The following is a 22,007-nucleotide window of genomic DNA, read 5'->3' as shown; positions in this document are numbered from 1 at the left end:
TAAGAGTGTGAATGTGGTTATGTTGGCAAACCACAAAGGCTCATCAGCTCCAGTAATATCCCCATGAACAACAATGAGATGAGCAGACAATTATTTGAATTTGGGAGTCAATTTGGATCAGGGAGGGAATGTAAGCAGGGATAACTGGAGAAAGACTCCATGGAAATAGCAGGGTTGTGTGTTTACTTCCATCTGAATCACACAATGCGTCCTAATTTTAAGAACAATCAAAGAATAGGATGATGGAAATAATAAAATGATATAGAGTATTGGTTGGCAAACATAACAGCCAATCTGCGCCAATAACGTCTACAAACACTGAACAAAATTAAAATTGAGGATGACAAAAAATCCTTTTTACGTGGAAGGAACCCTGTAAATGCAATTTCTTGTTATTGCTTCAACTTAGCATTACCTTGACTTGATCAAAGAATATTTGCTGACCAAGCAGAACCCCCAGGTGACAATGAAAGTTTTAGGATTTTGTCACCACTGGATTTATGTAAAGTTTTGACTAAAAGTGTATTAATATTTTAGGAATTTGACCCTGAAGAATTCTATCACTTGTTGGAAGCAGCAGAAGGCCATGCTAAGGAAGGACAAGGCATTAAGACAGACATTCCCCGGTATATCATCAGTCAATTGGGCCTAACTAAGGATCCCTTGGAAGGTGAGTTCCATTGCTAACAAAGCTGCCTGTACATTATTGGTCTTTTTCTGTGAGATAATTATTGAAGGACGGAGGTTCTGGTGGTATTTTCCTAATAGTTGCAGGAACACATTTCTCCCAAAATATGAAAATAGCTGCTAAGATTAATTTAAACAGTGAATCTTAATTGTATGTCTACCAGTCTCGGCACCAACTGTTAAAAGTAATTTTGAGGATGCATAATTTTGCAAATTCATTAATTTGTAGTTATTACGTTGTGGAAAGTGCAGATGCAGGATTCTGTTAAAAGATAGCCTGGGGTTCTGTATTAAGGCACCTACCTACTTAGATATGCCAGAATTAGCATATAATTAATATCTGAGGCACCAGGCATCAACTGGTCTGCCATGGATTATGCATTAGGAGACTGCATATTATTTAAACCTTGGCTGGGTTGACTAGGATGCCTGCAACTCTTCTACTTGACTTCCTCCCATCCCTGCTCACTTGGCACAGTTCAGCTAACTGTGACATTCATTTTTAGCTGCCTCAGTGCTCTGTTAAACCCCAAACACAGCAGTATTTGTACATTAGAAACAGTCATTAAAAATGCATTTGAGCATCTAATTGGAACCCATGTAATTAAACAAATTGTTTCTGTTTCTCTGTCGCCCTTCGACTTACTCTCGGATCTGAGATGAACACATTTCTTAAGGTGCTGCAATTGCTTCAGTTACTAATCCAGTTTGCAACTGTACGGTTTAGTCCTACAGATTATATATGTTCACACTGCGATCTGAGGACCTTAGGTGTTATGAGGAGATGATATCAAATAAATTCAATTTATCCAAAGAACAATCACAAAAGACATTTGCAGTGTATTAGACATTCGTGACTGCATCACAAATGGGTTTCCCTCAGGAGGAATTGTTTTGTCCATTGCTCTTGTATCAGCAGTCTTATCTCTACTTAGAAAGACCACTCAGAAATTGTTTGCTTGTGTACAAAGGACAGATGTTGCGCTGCTTTAGATATTTTTTCAGAAGTCTCATCAGGCATTGCTGAACGCTCCGTTTACCCACTATTTAATTTAGCAATTGCTCGCTCGTTTTGGTTATCAAACAACTGCTGCAAGTTGTGACAAATTTAATTCCTAGGTAAGCGGTATAATGGTTAGGATAAAATGGACTGAAACAGCATTGAGAAATGCTACATCGAGCACACAACGGGAATTGCGGAGACGAGTGGAATTAACTCTGCATGTGCTTAAGTAAAGAATATTAATTCAGTGAATTCAATAAATGATATATCCAATCTCTATAAGATTATGTAGCACTGCAGTACAACTGTGAAGCATCAAACTGTTGCGGAAGAAACTGAACATTACTATAATTGTTCTATAGTGTCAAATTACATTCTTGTGTGCAACTTTTTTGCTCCTAAATCAATACCTTATTTTATTAAAAGAAATGGCCCAGCTGGCTAGCTATGATAGTGGGACAGCAGGAACTCCTGAAACTGATGACTCGGTAAGTGTAAGTTTGCTCTTTATGCACCAATGTTTTTGCAGAAACAATATAAAGCTATACAATTCTGCTGCTGGAGATAGATCGCACATATGTATCTTGTTTTACAAAGAATATCTTCCATCCATAATCTATCATTGAAGTGATTCAGGTTTTTGTATCAGTCCATTACAGAAACCTGCTGACCTCTGTGACCTCTGAGATTTACATCACACAAACAACCTCAGAGAAGAGCAGCAGGATTATAATTACCCAGTCTCCGATCGAAAACCTGAGCGTCTTTGTAATAGGAAGCCCTTGCTGGAATGTTTTAACTGGTTCAATATGTTCAATTCATGTTGCAATCAATGTAATTGTGAAGTACCGTAACTTTAACTTTCTGCACATATAATAACGCTCTCACAGTCAAGATACGCTGGTCTAGCTAGTTAAACTCCAGCATTTCTCCCCTCATTGTACACCGTGGGTGCTCTAAGCCTTGACTTTCACCAATCTGCACCTAGTACTCTTCTGAATTAGGTGAGCAAAACGGAGTGTACATTCCATTCCAGGCACAGAGAGATTTCCCTGTGGAGTTGTGTATATGTGGAATTCTCAGTCTGGTTTGTATACTCTTAACCATGGTAATGGGCTTCGATATGTGTCTGACACCCATCTGACCAAAATCAAAAATCTATATGTTAGGTTAGACCTTTGCAATGAAATGCAACTTCCAAAAGTGTAAGTAAACTGTTTGCGCAATCCTTCAGTTTGAAATGATTTAATTTCAGCTGTCCTTCCCTGCCAGAATTGATTTCCCCACAAGTATTCACAGCTACAACATCATTGATTTACCTGTGTGCGATGAGAAGCCAGTAGCAGTTTTCAGGAAATGTATTGATTTATTGACTGCATTATAAACCACATTTGTATATTCATAACAAATTTAACCTTTGCAGAAATTAATAACACAATATTATTAATATCAATATCACATGAAAGCCAGTATAGTTAACCGGTCCCTTATGATTTACACAAACTGTAAAATAAAAAATAAAATGTAACATTGGATAGAATTTAATTTGCTTGGTGAATTGTAAATATATAGGTATAGGAAATATGGTTAATTTCACCACTTACATTATGTTTATTTTTATTCTTTTATCTCTTGTTCGTGCGTGTGTGTGTCAGCGTGTGTCAGCCTGGCACAGCGGATGCACTCTCACTTCTGAGTCAGAAGGCTGTGGGTTCAAGCCCCACGTTGGGACTTGGAATCACATTGTCTAAGCTGTTATTGCAATGCAATGCTGGTGGCGTGTTGCATTGTCAGAGGTGCCATCCTTCAGATGAGACATTAAAATGTGCCTGTTCAGATGGGCATTAAAGATCCCATGGCACTATCTGAAAAGAGGAGAGAGATTCTTCTGGAGTCCTGGCCAACAATCCCTCAAATAAAATTGGTTACTTACTCCATAGCTGTTTGTCAGACATTGGTATGCGCAATCTCACCCACAAAATAAATCATCAGTCAATCCACTTTACAGTATTTCCTGTGAAGCACTTTGAGACGTCTCAACAACATGATAAGGCGCTTTATCAAAAGTGCCTATGGTACATATTATTATTATTATTATTATTATGTACCATGGTCAGCCAATACGCTGAGATAATCTGCCCAACCTTCTACCAATGTTATTAATTTAGATGCTTGTGTGCAAACAACCCAGCCATATTCTCCTTAGAGAATACCCCCTCCCATCTCCACTCCAACTGTGCGGAAGTATCACAACTTGTGGCTACCTATGTATTGCCCAAGCAGAGTTGGAAAAACCACAATGGTGTGAAAACTTCATGTGTGATGTGGTAATTAACATGTGTGGGACATTCCACTCCACTTCATGGCCCAGCCAACCAGCTGCACATCTCAGTTCTGCCTCAGTTTTAATATCTTTTTCCCCTTTTTCTACCCAGAGCTTCGGTCCCTCGGTACAAAGTCGACGTAAACCCCGTGAAAGTGATTTTGAAACCATGAAACTGATCAGTAATGGAGCATATGGGTGAGTGTTGATTGAGACCAGAACTTTTCCATGACTTCATTGGGTCTGTAAGAATGTGATGCCACCAACACTGCATCACGGTAACACTGTTGCCCAGAGGGGTACGTCACTCAGAGGAAATTGTCTGAAGTTTCAGTGGGGCTTCTGGCTTGAGACTCTGTGTTGCAATGCAATTCATCAACATCACTGTCGACAGTTTAAAAACAAAATGTTCACTGAGTTTTCAACAATGGTTTAATACATAGTTGAAGTTTAAGATTACTTTGATGTAGCATATTATCGGTGATGTGTACAATATTTAAACATTTAGTGTGTTGGTGAACCATCATCAGTTGTTTTTTTACCGATCATCCAGTCTGAATCATCACATTCTCACAACATTAAAGCTTTGCATCTTAAATTGCTGTGAGGCACAGATGATGTAGATAGATGTAAGTAAGGCTACTCGATCATTAGAGCAGAACTGGAGAATAGTGGTTTAAAATTAACCAGCCTGAAGCGAGACTAGAGATTAAAAGATATTTCTTCCTACTGAGCAATGGAGATGTGAAACAATCCCTCCACAAAATGAGGCTGAGTGGATTAGTTCATCAAAAATGAACTGGATAAATATCTGTTTGGAGATAGTATTGGGTGCTACATGAATAGCTTCAAACTGCAATGTATCACATAGTGCAAGGAACTCAGTGGTACCAGTGTCCCTGTTGGGAAAGGTGTGGGTGTGGAGGAATGTATAGGGAGAGAAAAGCTCAACATTTTTTCACATTATTATCAATAGTTCTTATCAGGAGAAAACTTCAACATTGACTATTTTCTGTTTTCCCAGAGCTGTGTATTTGGTGCGCCACAAACAGACAAAGCAGAGATTTGCAATGAAGAAAATAAACAAACAGAACCTGATTCTTAGAAACCAAATCCAACAAGCGTTTGTAGAAAGAGATATCCTGACATTTGCAGAAAATCCATTTGTTGTCAGCATGTATTGTTCCTTTGAAACCAAGCGCCATTTATGTATGGTGATGGAATATGTAGAAGGTAATGTATTGTTCATTTTTACATAAAACTTAACTTCAGCAAATCCAAATTCACATTTCAGTCAAATATAATTTTGTTACTGTTGCCAAACTTATTGTTATAAAAATTGGAATTCTCCACTTGTGTGGAGAAACTCATTTGGAGAAATTCCACTTAGGTCTAGATTTATTTATGTATCATTTCAGAACATCCAGAACTTGGCAAATTGTTGAATTCAGTCTTTTTAAAGTCACTCAATTCACAGCTGTTTGTGGGACACTGCTGTACGCAATTGGCTGCCGAGTTTCGCCCATAAAATATACAGTCACTCCACTTTACGGTATATCCTGTGAAGAGCTTTGAGACATCTCGAAGAAGTGGTAAGGCGCTGTATCAAATGCAAGGATTATTATTATTAACTTTGAGGAAATCATTCTTAAAAGAACCTACAGAAAACAGATCTCAAGATTAAGGCTGAACTTAAAAATTTGCCAAATTATGGCCATTCTAAAATGCTACACAAATAGAGCAAATATAGACCCTGGTGGAATTTCTACCTGTTAATGGGTTAATGGCCAGAAGGCCAGTGAAATGTGAATTTTCTAATATAATAGCTTTCTTCAACTATGGATGATGATTTAACATATATGGCTTTATGAGCTCAATCCCTCCGCCTTGCTCCTCTTCAGATCGCACCTGAAGTCCTTCCTTTTCAACCGTGCCTACGATCACCTCCCCTTTCTTCTGGATCGGCATTAAGCTGAGCCGTTGTTCAGCACTCCTGGACGCTACCCTGCATGAAGGGCTGCAAGTTATTGTATGTGCCTATTAATCCGAGGAGTAGGATTGAGTGTCCTGAATCATTCATGTTTATGTTCTGATTGTTTCTAGGAGGTGATTGTGCCACGCTGCTGAAAAACATGGGACCTCTGCCAGTAGACATGGCCAGGATGTACTTTGCAGAGACTGTTCTTGCTTTGGAATATCTCCATAACTATGGAATTGTGCACAGGGATCTGAAACCAGATAAGTACGTGCATGTAGTCTGAATATGAATCATTCTGGAATGAAATCTATGATCATTTGCAACAAGAAACGTACAATTCAAAGGTCAAATTAGATTTTATATATTTCAAGAACATAATTAAATTGAATTGGACCTATTCAGTATGGCCCCATTATAATGCTCTTCTTTACAGCCCAAATTTGGTTATAATGTGGTTGCTGTCTAAATCTCATTCACTTATGTGTACACTCAGCCAGCCTGCTCACTGCCTGCTGGATGACTAACCTCATCTCCTGTTTACTGCATATGCACAAAGCAGGAAGTGATGAAGTGGCAACCTAACGACTCAGAAGTCAGCCTTATTTTTAGCATAGGAACAAGCCAGCGCACAGGGCTGAGCACCCAGTAGAAACTGAAGTGGGGATGGGAAAGATGCACTGAAACAGCTGCTATTCCCTTCTTCTGTATGAATGTACCCAGCCTCTACCCTGAATTCTCTGATTTGATTTAATTTTTTTGGAGATATTAGAGAAATGTTCAGTTCAATTAGCCTTTTACCTCCTGGCTGTTTGTGGGCTATTGCTATGTGCAAATTGGCTGTTGCGATCACCTACGTATGTAGTCACTACAATTTACAGAAAACTCTGAAACGTTTGAGATGTTTCAACTTTGAATCAAATCTAGATATTGGCTTATAAGGCGTGTTTGGGTGAATAATGTCCTTTGGACCATTTCATTTTATCCTTCCAGAACACGCAGTGACATGCTTTGAATCAAGATCAATCTGAATAAATAAGTGCCTGGCATCACTTTATACAATGTCCTCATTATAATTTAATGTCAAAGCAACCTTCATTAGATAACACAGATGATGATAATCTTTAAATTTGATGTTGCGCCTTTCACATCAGGAGGATGTCTCAAAGTGCTTCATAGGATATACCGAAAAGTGTAGTGACTGTGTGTTTTGTAAACGAACAAAATAAAGATGAAAGAAGTCAAAGTAATAGACCTTGAGGTGTGACTGACATTCTAGCTGATACGTGGAGAAAATGTGCTAACAGAGAGATATTGAACCTGATGTAGATGTTACCTATGATAAAGTCTAAATGTGAACTCACATTGGAGACAGCAACCAGCTGTTCCTCAAATAAACCCAAGGTCAACTGCCAAACCTGGTTATCCATTCCAGCTGTTGATTATGCTCTGTCTGAAGAGCTCAAAATGTTATGTAAATTAAGTTGTAATTTTTTTAATTATTACATTTAAAGAAGCTAATTGAAGGTAGCTTCTAATTTAGATGTGCACTTTTATATTTGATTAAACATCTGTCATTTATTTTAGCATTATGCAGCTTACAATTATTTGCTGCATTGTTTGCAATGGCATCATTTGCTTCATCCAGTGTATAATCAATATCTAACAGACACTAAAGTTAATTTGTTTGAAACTAAAGCAACTTGTGGGAAAAATGGGTGAAGCAACATGAAACAACTAACTAACTAACTAACTAACTAACTAACTGTCTTACTTTGTTTGGATTCACTGCATCAAAAAGATAATAATAATTCTTGCATTTGATGTAGCGCCTTATCACATCTCCGAGACGTCTCACAGCACTTCACAGAAAATACTGTAAAGTGCATTGGCTGTATATTTTATCGACAAATCGAATGGTAGACATAAAATATGCTGTATAGACTTTTGTAAGCATGGTATTTCCTGTTGTCAGTAACATAGGACCATTCCGCACTGTTAAAATAGGTTGAATGTAACAATGAGACTGTCTCCGTTCTGGATGGTCCAGCTATACAAAAGTTTTGCTTGCAAGCACACGTGGTCTCAGGGTGATTCACAAGCTACCACGTGACTGTCTAGTGTATAAATATACGCTGCATTGTCAATATAGGTAGGTTCCCTAAAATTGCATTTAGTCCTTATTTTCAGTGCCCGTTTTTACCAAAATAGGCATATAATATTCACGTAAGTGCATTCGTCCATGTTTACAACAAAAGCGCATCAATTAAGGTAAACCTTAAATTAGTCGAACCTGGCTCAGTTGGTAGCAGCCTCCCTTTGTGGGTTCATGCTGTACTTTGAGACATTAGCTCACAGTCTCGGCCAATATTCCAATACAGGAACTAGTGCACTCAGCTCCAAGAATTTCTTGGCATTAAAGCTTTGGTTGTCCTGCCCATTAAGCTCTGAACTGAAGGGCATATGAAGTCACTTTGAAGTATAATGATGGTCCAAAAAAGCCATTGCAGATGCTTTTCCGAAAAAAAAACTTTTTAAAAAAGGTTGTTTGCTATTTTGTCGTTTTCTCAGTTAGCTCATTTGGCTGTAGATGCTATGTTTAGACTGTGATGCTCTGTGAGTTATTAAAGCTGCTGACTTGTAAACTTTGGCCCTGCAGTTCAGTAGTTAGAGCACTCGCCTTGCAAGCAAGAGACCTGGATTTGATTCTCAGCAGGGCAAAATGTTGGGCAAGTTTCCTTACTCCACATGCCTCTGTTACCTAGCAGTAAGTAGGAACCCGGTTGTTAGTCGATCAGTGGATCATTTTTCTGGGGTAATAATTCCTTCAAAAAAAAAAATTGATCACTCAATCCACGACTGTTTGTGGGACACTGCTACTTGCAATTGTCTGCCACGTTTCGCCCACAAAATATATAGTCAATTCACTATACAGTATATTGTGTGAAGCGCTTTGAAACACCTCGAAAACGTGATAAGACGTGATATCAAATGCAAGAATTATTGTTATTTTAGCAGACCATGATATGCAAATTGAGCTTTGCTGTGAACTCGCTGTTTCCTTGTGTTCTCAGGTTTTGCAATTTCACAGAAGTTGACGCATTAATTCACTGATAGTTGGGGAATTGATTGTGTCCGTGCACAGTTGACTGACCTGCTCCCCGCTCATTGGCTGGTTTTGGCCAGGATTACCTGGATGCTACTTTGTTTGTTGTGCACACTCAAAGCAGGACCTGATGATCTGGAAGTTGGCCATTTTGTTTAGCACAGGAAACTAAAATGGCTGACTATTGGGTCATTATATGGTCGCTGCCAATGTAATTCCCACTTTCCGCATACACCTGTGTGGACAAAAGTGCAATAAGTTTTTCAATAATGCAGGGCAGCCTTATCATATGTTTGTGTGTGCAATGAATGGAGTCCACAGTGCAATCTTGATGAGTGAATTTTTATGATAGTGAAGTACATTATGGTGGAGCTACACTGTAGTTGGTATTACCTTTGTCTGCTTACTACAAAATCTCACCCAGTACTGTTTCACCTTTTTCACTTCAATATAGTTTAATGCCTTTTTGAATTACTCGATCTTAATTTCTACATGATGTAAAGGTGAATATATAAGTGGTTAGTTTCAGCTGTTTTAATTTCGGACCTGTCATCAGTAATATCTACACCATGCTTTGTTTCTATCAGGTTTCAAGGTTCTGTTGGTTTCATTTGTTTCATTTCCTTTGGGACATCCTCCCGACGTGAAAGGCACTCTATAAATGTAATGTTGTTGTTGTTGTTCCTGTGTTTCCTGATCAAGTTTTTACTTCAGGCATTATGGTATAATAAGGAGATTACACCGCTTGATGCCTAACACTTCTTTGTTTAGATGGGTTTCGATCGAAAGCACATGTTATAATAATAATAATCTTTACATTTGATATTGTGCCTGTCAGTCAGGAAGATGTCTCAAAGCAGTCTCACTGGAATTATTGGAAAGTGTAACGACTGTTTATTTTGTAGGCAAATTTTGTTGTCTTAGAATTGATTAATAAAATGCTGCTTTACTCCTAAATAATCTAAAACGCTTAGCTAAACTGGTTACATTTTTTTAAAAAAAGGCTTCACTAAGAGATGGCTGTAGCCGCTGAATCGAGTGAGGTGTTTAAGAGGGAGAAGTTACGTACTGTATTTGGAAAATCAGGGCATTGAGGGAAGCAATGAAAATGTGGGTAGTTAAATTAGAAAGCTAAAGAGCTGCAATGACCTCATAAAATGGAAAAATTCTCTTGCTCAGTCCCTAAAAGGTTGCATACAATTCAATCCTAAATGCCACTTGTTAATTCACGTGCGTCAGTACATGGCTACAAATTATTTTTTGCTGCTTTTTGATTAAGAGTTTGCCTCCCGAGGCAAGCCTGCCTGGTGTATCGAGACATTTGTCTGTACGTGAAATGCCATTAGAAATGTATTTGCGCAATCTTCATTACTCAAATATCAACAGCAGAGATGGGAAAAGATCGAAAGTAAAGTTACCTTATATTTCAGGCATATGTCCTGGACTAGAGGAGATCGCACAAACTTAACTTTTGGTATGCCCATTATATGTCACTTGTGTGTAGTGGTCTTTGGAAATTTGTGGAAATAAAAAAAAAAATGGAGCAACCTCCAGTTTGGTGCTGTATTTCAAGTCTCCACAACCACAATGTAAAAGTGACATTAAAATGACATTACAGATTTATTATTCGTGTTGCTTCCCTAACAGAGCCTTGGCTGATACTCCAGCATAGGTCTGGGGATGTCACGCTATTCTTGCATTTGATATACATAGCATCGTATCACGTTGTTGAGATGTCTCAAAGTGCTTCACAGGATTTACTGTAAAGTGTAGTGACTATGTATTTTGTAGATGTACGCAGCAATCAATGTGTGCACAAATAGCCATGAAATGAATTACACTTTTTTTTAATTTGGGGGGATTGTTGACCAGGACACCAGGAGAAACTCCCTCCTCTTTTTGAAAAGTATCAAGGGATCTTTAATGTCTACCTGGACAGACAAACAAAACTTCTGTTTAATGTCTCATTTAAAGGATAGCAATATCAACTTCATTGCTCGCCTGGCAATCTATTGGAGAGTCAGTCCAGACAGTACATTCCAAGACCCTGACATGGGATCTAATTTGCCCATTGATATTCAATGAAAGTCTGTTTAACTAATCAACCCCAACTACAATAAACTCATGTCACTCCAAGTGAAAAGGACTCGGTGGTGACGAGTTATCTGGAGTAGTGTGTTAGGCATGTGTATATATACATAAATAAATGTACCTGGGATAGTGACAGCACAATGACTTAAGTGGTAGTGACAAGTTAAGCCAGGGTTGACTTATCAGGAGTTTACTGTGGTTGCTTGTGACAGATGAGAATTCATTGATTCCAACAGCACAAGACACATTGTGGTCCATGGAGTATTGTGTTGCTTGTACTTATAACCTTCAATTCTATTCTCAACCAGTTTTTTATCTAGCTCTTTTATAAAGAAATTAATCAATACACTGTTGTCTCTACTGGAAGCTGGACACAGATTCTAATTGTAGTTGTAACTTGTTCATTTTGTATGTCTAGTTCTGTACTCCCATGTTAAATGACCTGTTCACATCTATAAAATCTCTGCCTCACAATATTTTAGACTCCCTTACAATGTTCTCTCTCTCTGTACCTCATAATCTGATAAAACTCCCCTACAAATACTACACTTTACATAAAACCTCTGTGAAGTCCTTTGAGACATATCAGTCACAATTGATCATTCACTTAATGGCTGATTACTGTGTGGAAAAAAAACAGTCACTACATTTTACAGTCAAATCCTGTGAAGTGCTTTGAGACGTTTTGGAAGATGTGATATGGTGCAATATTAAATGAAAGTATTATTGTACTATCAAATGCAAGGTTTACTTTAGAGGAGGTAACTCCAATGGAGGACGTAACATCATAATTCAGTGCTGTTGATAGTCCATATGTCCACACTTTCACTGTATTTATAGGAGAGCATAAACTCTCCAATATCTGAAGGCTGATGATGATTTCATTAGATAACTCTCGCTAGAAAACGAAGTTCCTGCAAAGCCCAGACATCAACACACAGTCCCCAGAGAATAGAGATGAGCAGAAAGATGAAAGACTATGACCTCTAACCAAATTTTTCATTTGTCAAAACTACACAAAGTAATTGAGTGCAATAAACCTTTGGGTATTTGAAAGCCAATTTTTAAAGGTCATTGTTCCATCTGTTGGCAAGTAAAGGTGAAGAATCTGAAAATGATCTTGGGCAAAGGCCCATGTTGTTATTCCAAGTCACTGGGAAATAAAAACCATCTCTATCCCCGAAACCGATCAATTGTAACTTACTGCAAACAAAGTTGTAAATCAGCAAAGGGCATAATCAATATGTTTGACAGGGATCGTTTTGACAGGTTGAGACAAATCTGCAGATCTCTTAGAGGCATATTGTGTTTCGACATCCACAGTGTGGAGGAATTTTACAGGCAGCATCTGATTGGGAGTGATTCCAAGTAATGTGTGTGTCAGAACAGAGACTGACAAGTTAGCCTGGAGATTCCAGTACCTTTTCTTGCTGACATACAAATGTTTACTTCGTTTGTTTTGTCAGGTGTATCGTGATGGGGTGACATTTAAAACCTGCTTCATTACACTGTGGGTTCACTCCTAACATGATTGGGGTGGGGACATTTACTTACCCCAAACAATCTAGCAGAAAGCTGGCCAGCTCATTTCAAAACACCAAGCAGCTTTTCAAGTGCTAAAATATGGCCAATTTCTGTGCCATCCGATTATTGTCGATATTGGTAACAATCTTAAAGTTTTTTCATTCTGATTTCAGGTGTAAGCAGTTTATCAAATGCCACCATAATCTTGGTTTATTTATTTTATAGAACTATTATAATATGGTTATTTTATGATTAGGCCCAATTTTGAACTTGAAAACTGCCAGCATTCAGAATATATTAGCAGTAATCTTTTATTGTTAATATAAAATTGTACCTATAATTTTTAATATAAAATTGTGCCTACAGTTTTCATATAAAATTGCTGGTTTTGGAGAGCTGAACTGTGTTTTCTTCTCTGTAGTTTGCTTGTAACATCTTTAGGTCATATAAAGCTGACTGACTTTGGACTGTCAAAAGTTGGGCTGATGAACATGACCACTAACCTTTACGAGGGACACATTGAGAAGGATGCCAGAGAATTCCTAGACAAGCAGGTATGAACCACACATGATTATTATAGGAAATGTCCATCTAATGTATGGTGATTATAATAAAAATCCACCCCCACCAAAAGAAATGTGGTCACTTAAGGCAGTTCTTTTTAAGAACTGTGGAAACTAGCCTCTAAGTTAAGCCTCCATTTAAGAATTTACTACAACTTAAAGTGTTAAAGACTATTCATCTTGGAGGCTACTACTAGCTGGAATTTTTAACCTCAAGTTTTTCAAGTCTCAAGCAAGACTACGTGATCAGAGTAGTGTTTGATTTGTGTCCGCAAACTCTGCACCAAAATTTTAAGCGGAGAAAGTAATTGGTAATTTAGAAAACATTTGTTTGATTTTGTTCAGCTGGGTCTCTTGATATTCGCGGAAACCCATCATCGTGCTTAAAGGGTATTCAAACCAGACAGTATTCCACATATGTATGCCAAGTACCCATGGGAATTTTACTGCGTGTAGAATGAAATGTGCACTCTCTCTCAGGAGGGATGTACCTTGTTTACCCATTTCTGGAGAGTTAGCGAGAGCCAAGGCTTGGGGACCCCCAAAATGTGCATTGGGAAACTGCTGAAGTTTATGCAGCTAAAACTACATACATAGATTTTGAATTTAGAACAATGAACATAGAACAAGGTCCAAATAATTAGGTGTTACTCAATAAAGTATTTTATTGTAATTGCTCGTAATTTCAAATCTACCCAAAGGCAATGTTTCCTGTTGGAAACTAATAATGCAGATCTTTGTTTGGTAAATGTCTGTCTTATGTATTGCCTTTTAATTCTTTGGGTAATACATTTTAAAGAGATTATTTTTCATTACTTTCTAGCATGGTATGAAAACACTGGAAAAATTCAGAGCCAAGTTAGATTCCCCACAGTATTCTCGAAATGGATTAATTCCAATCCCTTTATATTCAAATCCTCTATTAGTATTTAGAGGGTTAAATGAAATTGCTGAGCACGTTTAACTAAATGAATATCAATAGGAGTTCAGTGTTTAATGTGTGGATTCCGGTTCTTGTCAGGTCACAAGGAATTTCAGTGCAAGGGAACACCAGCGCTCACAGCTATCAACCTAATTTAATATGAACTGTGATTCCCGCGAGCAGCATTCCTGCATGCACATTTGTAGGGACGTAGCACAATGCACCAAAATGTGAGTGTTTCGGAACATGATCAGTTGGTATAGAAAGAGCAAAAGGCAGAATGTGTGGAACAAGCAGGAGTAATAGAGAAAGAGATGCGAAGAATTTTTAAAAAATCTATCTCAATGTTTAAAATAAGGGATTAAAATAAGGGAAGAAGAAAGAAAAGAGGAAATTGTTGGATTTGCTGGAAATGTTGAGTTCAAAACAATTTGAATATATGCATCATTTGTTAGGGAAGAAATATTGGAATCTTTTTAAGAGGTTTTGGTGTCTATAAAATCATCAGTCGTATTATAAATAATGTGCTTGTATAAACAGGGCATTTGGTAGTGCAAAAAATGTCTAAAGCACCCTCGCCTTTGATATCTGGCCATTTTCAGATTTTGAGACCAGTTACCCTCTCTCATCCATAAATAATAGATGTTATCGAAAATAAATAGCAGGAATCAATGGAGGAGTAAATGGAGCAATGTCATGATATAAATTGTAATCTTGGCAGTGTACCTCTGAAGCCCATGATATACTGCACCAATAAAGGGTATTAAATCCACGATATGGCCCATTTCCTTTCAGCACGCGTCATTACCAAACACTTGCAATCTGGTCTCTTAAATAATAAAGTTGCTTTTACCATTCTTGCTGTTTCCACACACAATACAGAAGAAGGTAGATACAAACTATATTCTGCTACTAACTATTTTAACATGCACTAATACAATTTAAACAACAATAATTTGACTTACATAGTTACTGTTGCTGGGTGTTTGCTCGTGAAACTTGGTGTGGGAGAGAATCTTGGCTGTAGACGTGTGGATGATCTGGAGTTTGTGGAAGGGAGGCCAGTGAGCAAGACATTGGAAAAGTCAGAGACTGGAGGAGATAAAAGCATGGATGAGATTTTTCTGCTGCATTAGGCGTGAGGTAGCAGCAGAGGTGGACGATATTGCAGAAATGGAGGAAAGTGGATTTGGCTGGAGGAAAGGTTTGAAGGAGAGTTGTGGCTCAAGCAAAGCACCTAGGTTCTGTGAGTTGGAGAGACCAGTGGGGGGTGGGGTCAATATGGTCAGCGCCTGAGGCGAGGAGGCGCTGAAGGGAGCCGAGCAAAATAGTCTCCGTTTTATTGATGTTGGCTGGAGAAAGTTAAAGCTTATCTAGGACTTGCTGTCTGACATGGAATCTGTTAAAGCAGCAGGGTCCTAGAATCGAGTGTGGAGGCAGAAAGGTAGAGATAAAGGTACAAGATGAACTTGATCAAAGGGAGACGGGAGCAGTTCAGAAAGGCAACATTTAGAAAGACAACAAATAGCTGTAATTTCTTCCTGTACAGTTAGTCTAGTTCCTGAGACAGGTGGGTCTCCAGTATTCCAAGGCACTGTTGATGAAAGGCCAGCCAGACTGGCTCATCAACAGGACTTGGAGGCTAGTCACTGGAGCCGGTATTCTTCCCATTTGGTTCCTGTTAAACCTGAAAGCCAAAGCCTAAACGGTTAGGAAGGTTGTAGTTGGTCAAGGCCAAAGCTGCTCTCAATGACAAACTACGTAGTTTCAGTTAAATTGCAGCATTATCCAAACACCACTCTGGTGTCCCTAAGTCTCTTAGCGCTGATGCATTCCAGAATTAGATAAGAGAAGGTACACACTCCATTCTAGACACAAGGAAATCTCCATATATGGGTGGAATGCATATGTAAAACTCTGTCTGGTTTGGATACTCTTAAGTATGGTGATGGATTTCCGCATGTGTCAGATACCCAACTGATGAAAAACATAGTACTCATCGTGAGCTATATAAGCCACAACTACTTATACATGCTTGTCTTGTTGCTAACACCTATCTGTATAGTACATGCTAAGTGCTATGGAATGCTGCCCTGGTGAGGGGCACTCTATAAATGCAAGTTGTTGTTGTTGCTAGTCCTGTTAAACCCTTCCTCTTGTATCACAGGTTTGTGGAACTCCAGAATACATAGCCCCGGAAGTAATCCTACGGCAAGGGTATGGCAAACCGGTAGACTGGTGGGCAATGGGAATAATCCTTTATGAATTTGTGGTTGGATGTGTGCCTTTCTTTGGAGATACCCCCGAAGAGCTCTTTGGGCAAGTGATCAGTGGTAAGCGACAAGACATAGCCTTACGCTTAATGCAAATTGACTGCTGTGTTTGCCCACAAAATGCAGTAACTGCACTTTACAGTATATCCTGTGAAGCTCTTTGAGAGGCCTCCTGATGTAGAAGGCACTAAACCAAATGTAAGGATTATGATTATACCCAAACCATCATTGTAACGGAAAATACATCAAGTGGTCTGGGTTCAAAGTGGAAAAGTTCCTAAGATTAGAATGTAAATTGCAACGATTTCGGAACAGGATTCTCACCGTCCTCAGGTCCAACCCTCAGCACCGGTGCCCAGCCAGAATTGTCGAGTGCTTTTGGTGATCTTCCCAACGTGAAAGGCGCTATATAAGTGTAAATTGCATCGTAAGAGGGACTCAGGCAAATAGGATTTTTTTTTGCAGTAATTAGAAGTATGTCATGCAGACCGGTGGGAACTCTACTCTGAAAGTAGATTGTGTTCCCGTGGATTGGCGTGCTGTTCTGTCATTAAAAGAATTGTTTGTGTTTGTTCTCTCTGCAGTGTGTGTGCTGCATTCTGCTGACCTGCCAGTCACGTAATGCCAGTTAACTGTGTGCACACCCACCTGGTTAAACTGGGAACTGACGTGGGTTTAATGAATTTGCACCAAAAAGATTTCAAAATCACCCCCCCAAAAATTCCTTAAGCGGATTGTATTTGCATATTTTATCAAAAGGATTTTTAATATCTGCCCCACTTCATCTCCCAATTTCAGTTAATTATTCCAAAGTATAATCGTTCATTAATATTTAGAAAGTGGAATGGGGATGCTTTTATATAACTTGTGGCTACGGCCTTCTGCAGAACAGAAAAATCACGGTGTAGGAAAGACATCTCTCACAATATGTCTCGCAAGCAAGAGGACCTGGGTTCGATTCCCGGTAGGGCAAAACGTTGGGAAGGTTTTCTTACTCCCTACGCCTCTGTTTACCTGGCAGTAAGTAGGAACCTGGTTGTTAGTCAATTGGCAGATCGCTTTTCCAGGGTAATACTTCCTTCAAAGTAAATGACCAAGACTGTTTGCGGGACACTGATGTGGTCAATTGGCTGCTATGTTTCGCCCACAAAATATAGTCAATTCACTTCACAGTATATTCTATGAAGTGCTTTGAGACGTTTCGAAGACGTGATAAAGCAAGGTTATTATTATTATGATAATATCTATTTTGTTTGGGAATTCTAAACGCACAGACATCTAGTTACTGTCCAGACACCAGCAGCTAATAGTACAGCTGTCCAGAGCCATACAAGTGAATTTCATTCCATCTTGTTTTGTCTGCTGCAGAGTGAGAGAGGCAGAGGGAATTGAGTGATTAATTAAGAGACTGAATGGCTGTGGGTGGCTAAGGGCTCATCTGCATATTCATTTCCACATGATGTAATTACATATCTACTGCAACCTGCTGGCTAAACAAACAGAATAACTTTCTTCTCTAATTACATGGAATCCCATAGCCCGAGGCAGTTGATAGAGTTGCAAACGAGGCTGGGAAACTAAAAATTTAGTGATTATTAATTTTGCTTTGTTTTGCTAGCACATACCAGTAAAAAAAATTAGAGTCTACCTGTTGAGATTTATTTGAGTTTGCAAGCAGTACCTGCCTACAAATAATATCGGCCTTTGTCTCAGAGACATTTATCTTGGTAATTGGGTGTAGCTGCTATTTATTTGAGGATTGATGCTGTGAGTTGTTTTTTTCCCCCCAAACCTTGCAACATGAGATGTTTCGTGCTTACTTTTGTCCAGCATGATGTCACCATCTCATGTTGCAAGGTTTGGGGGGAAAAAAACAGATCACAAATATGAAATGGAATAAATCGTTGTCTTCGCAATTGGATTAAATCATCAGAAAATACACAAGTCAACATCACAGCTAGTGAAGACACAGAAATATTCTGCTGTCTGGTTTTCTTTTTGCATTGTTTTCCATTGACACCTTGTGTGACAATACTCCCATCAGATATGTGTTACACTGTGCCATTCCTAGGCTGCCCAGTTTGAATTGGAGAGGTTTGTTTTTGGTCAGCTGAGTGTATGACGCACAGAAGCCCTTCGCCAGACTCCACTATCGAAACCAAGCTACAGAGAGTTGCACATATGCATTGAAATTTCTTAGTGACGTTTTAGTCAATCTGTGTTTGAACAAAACTTGTCCTGATGTGGCATCACTCCCAACAGTTAGGAGGTCAGGCAGCTGAACTGCTCCAAAGTCATTGCCAGTTATACAGAGTAATTGGCTGCTAAGTGATGCGTACAAACACCCAATGTGACCTGTCTTTCAGGTCTCTTCAACCTCTGCGGACATTGCCTGGCCTCCACTCAACACTGCCTCCTGTTCATAATAATCCTTGCAATTAATATAGTGCCTTATCACGTCATTGAAACGTGTCAAAGTTCTTAACAGGATATACCGTAAAGTGTTTTCGACTTATCCCTAACCTTAGATGAACATTCTTTTCTGCAGCATTATAAACTTGGATGTCAGCCTGGCTTCTAGGTGCAAGACTCGTACAAACAGAAGAGAGATGACTTTCACCCACCTGGATTAGATTCAACCCTCGTTCCTCGAAATTAATTAAAAGAAACAGTGAAAGCTCCCACTACACCAGCTACTGTCAACAGTTAATTTATTTTTTTAAAAAACACAAACTACCCGTTCTGCAATGGACAATATGCCCGGATTGCTTTTTGCACAGTTCTGAACCTTTGACACTTCAGTCCTATTGACAAAGTGCACTGTAAGCAACTTGCACTTGCTTGTGGTGCACATGTAAGGAAAGTGCAATAGGCATGCTTCTGAACTAACGCACATACAATACGCACATCCATTTACAAAGTATCAGAATTACATCTGGAATAAGGCCTTTCGACCTCGTCCCCATGAGTCCTATTCAAACACAAATTCTTTAAGAGGAACGAACAGTTCAACCATTTCTAATTCATTCCCTTTTGAAAATCATGGAACGGAAACGGCTTCCAATTTCTCTTATCTTGGTCAGTGAATAACAAAATTACCTGACATTTTACATTGACATCCTGTCAATGCACTGAGGCTTGCTGAGTCTAAAGGAGTGGTGAAATTTAAGTGAAGACCTTTCGCTCTAACTTATTCCTTTGTGGTTTCTTAGATGAGATAAACTGGCCCGAAGGGGATGACACGCCACCACTGGATACTCAGGACCTCATTACTATGCTGCTCAGGCAGAACCCACTGGAGAGACTGGGGACAGGTACAGTAAAGAGTTTCGAATTATTAATGGCTCTGCAATTAGCACAGTGTGTGAAAATTAAATTGAACGCAATCTGAAAGCTGCTATAATGTAATCATCATTCTTTTGGCTTTTGCTAGTTATTCATCCTTTGTTCGCCACAGATGTTTATTCTTGGGTGTTAGCAATACAATTAAAATGTTCATAAGATGGTAGGTTTTGTTTTAAAATGATTGTTTTTATTTAAAAAAAACAGTTCTACATCTCCACGTCTTAAGTGAACTTTGAAATAGATCGATAATTCTAAACCTGCTTGATTATTAAAAATGGATTTCTTTTGAGAATAAGCCATTTGGTGCTGCTGTTACAGTGGCGAAATGAAAATAATCTGATGCTACAAAAATTGAATCCATATTCCAGCTGCGAATTCAGATCCTGGGTGAAAGCTGTTCAACTATATTTTTAAGTTTCAACTGCTTATTTTTCCAAGCTAGCTTTTCTGTTTCTCTTATCAAATGTTTTTCTCATTTGTGAACCCGTTGATAAAATGATTTGAATGAAAAGAGTGAATTTGTTAAAGGAAATCAGTTCCGTTTGCAGAAAAACAGCAATTTGATTTTTTTAAGAATAAGCTTTGATCTGCACTACACTAACCTTCCTATCTTTCACAATGTTAAACTAATGTGTTCATACCGAAGGGAGTAGAGATTCGTTACTTCCAATGATGATGATAATAATAATAATAATCCTTGCATTTGATATAGCACTTTTCACGTCTTCGAGACGTTTCAAAGCGCTTCACAGAATATACTGTAAAGTGAATTGACTGTATATTTATGGATAACTTCTGTGTACGGATATAATTTCTGGTGTCCACCAAGAATTGTGCTTAACACTGAATGTGTACCAACTTGTCCTGCTGCCTTATTGTATCTGAAAATATTGTTCCACAAAGCATCTTTTATGTGTCATTAAGTTCCCATCTGAAATGGCTGTGTTTAAAAGCTTCAAAAGCTTTTAGATTATCAAGGGTTCCTCATAGCTCATTCATCTACACTGCCTCTAAGGCTTAGCACCTTTTATCACAATGATCAGAATTGTAAGTGGTATTCTAGGTGCAACCTAACCAAAGTACTGTACAGATTGAGCATGAATTCCTAGGATTTCAACTCAATTTATTTGGCAGTGCAGCTCAGCATCCAGTTTTCTTTGTTTATTGCTACCTATTCTATTTGGTAATTGATAAGTTAGTTAATGCAGTTTGTAAGTCTGTTTCAATTCTCTCTATAACAAATTCTATCCCGTACACAGAATAATGGTCCTTTTTACTTCCAATATGTAGAGCCTTATATTTATCTGTATTGAACTTTATTTGACAATGTTACTCCAGATGAATTCACCGTCAAGCTTGCTTAGTAAAATCTTTTGTAAAATGGTAATTTATGCACTTGGCAGTATAGTAGTAACTGTATCCCTTGGAACTATAACTACGTTCATCCACAAATAGACAGTCACTTCATTTACCAGTAAATCCTGTGAAGCACTTTGGGACATCCTCCCAATGTGAAAGGTGTATACCAAATGCAAGATTTATTTTATTATTTTTAGTGCAGTTGGGATGCATTTTCACAGATCAGTCTCGATCGCTTTAAAGGAGGTGGAGGTTACAGGGAACCTAATAAAAATAAGTTTTATTATACATACAATAGGAACTTTATTCAGCCTGGCTTCACAGAAAGTTTTGCTTATTACAAGTAAAATAATAAAAACACCAAACCTGTTAAGTCTCATCTGATAAGTTGACAGTAGTAACCATGAGATGAGGTTATATAATCTCTTTAGCTAATCTTAGGTACAGACTCAATAAGTCAGCATGATTGATGTACACTTTAGTAGTTTTAATATTTATAGTGTTTGAATCTGAATAGTTTATTCTCTGTATATGTTTCATGTTTCCTTGAATCCTTCACTCTCTTGTTCCACCAGGTGGTGCCTATGAGGTAAAGCAGCATGATTTCTTCCATGGGCTGGACTGGAATGGGTTGCTCAGGCAGAAAGCAGAATTCATTCCTCAGTTGGAGTCTGAGGATGATACCAGTTATTTTGACAGTAAGTGAAATAAGATGGTAGAAGTTTAAGCGCTGAAATAATTTCTCTTTCAAAAGCTGCACTGCTGAATTGCATTCCCCAAATGAAATTGATCATTCATTCACTTCATGGCTGTTGGTGTTATTGTTTACAAATTGG

At 38.4% G+C, this 22,007-nt stretch overlaps 1 protein-coding gene across 1 annotated transcript in view; it reads left to right on the top strand.

The window, feature by feature from the left end:
* Positions 1-22,007, top strand: part of LOC103177783 (microtubule-associated serine/threonine-protein kinase 4) — a 110,490-nt gene that overhangs the window by 69,195 nt on the left and 19,288 nt on the right. The window contains exons 10-18 of the mRNA XM_007892107.2: positions 538-670; positions 2,117-2,178; positions 4,126-4,211; positions 5,038-5,246; positions 6,117-6,255; positions 13,131-13,263; positions 16,362-16,527; positions 19,680-19,781; positions 21,747-21,869. Coding sequence (XP_007890298.1) covers positions 538-670; positions 2,117-2,178; positions 4,126-4,211; positions 5,038-5,246; positions 6,117-6,255; positions 13,131-13,263; positions 16,362-16,527; positions 19,680-19,781; positions 21,747-21,869 — 1,153 coding nt within the window. The remainder of the gene's footprint in view (positions 1-537; positions 671-2,116; positions 2,179-4,125; positions 4,212-5,037; positions 5,247-6,116; positions 6,256-13,130; positions 13,264-16,361; positions 16,528-19,679; positions 19,782-21,746; positions 21,870-22,007) is intronic.

The sequence above is a fragment of the Callorhinchus milii genome, unplaced genomic scaffold (assembly GCF_018977255.1).
Source record: "Callorhinchus milii isolate IMCB2004 unplaced genomic scaffold, IMCB_Cmil_1.0 Scaffold1, whole genome shotgun sequence".
Classification (NCBI taxonomy): Eukaryota; Metazoa; Chordata; class Chondrichthyes; order Chimaeriformes; family Callorhinchidae; genus Callorhinchus; species Callorhinchus milii.
The sequence above is the reverse complement of the archived record's forward strand: the minus strand, read 5'-3'. Positions and strand labels throughout refer to the sequence as shown.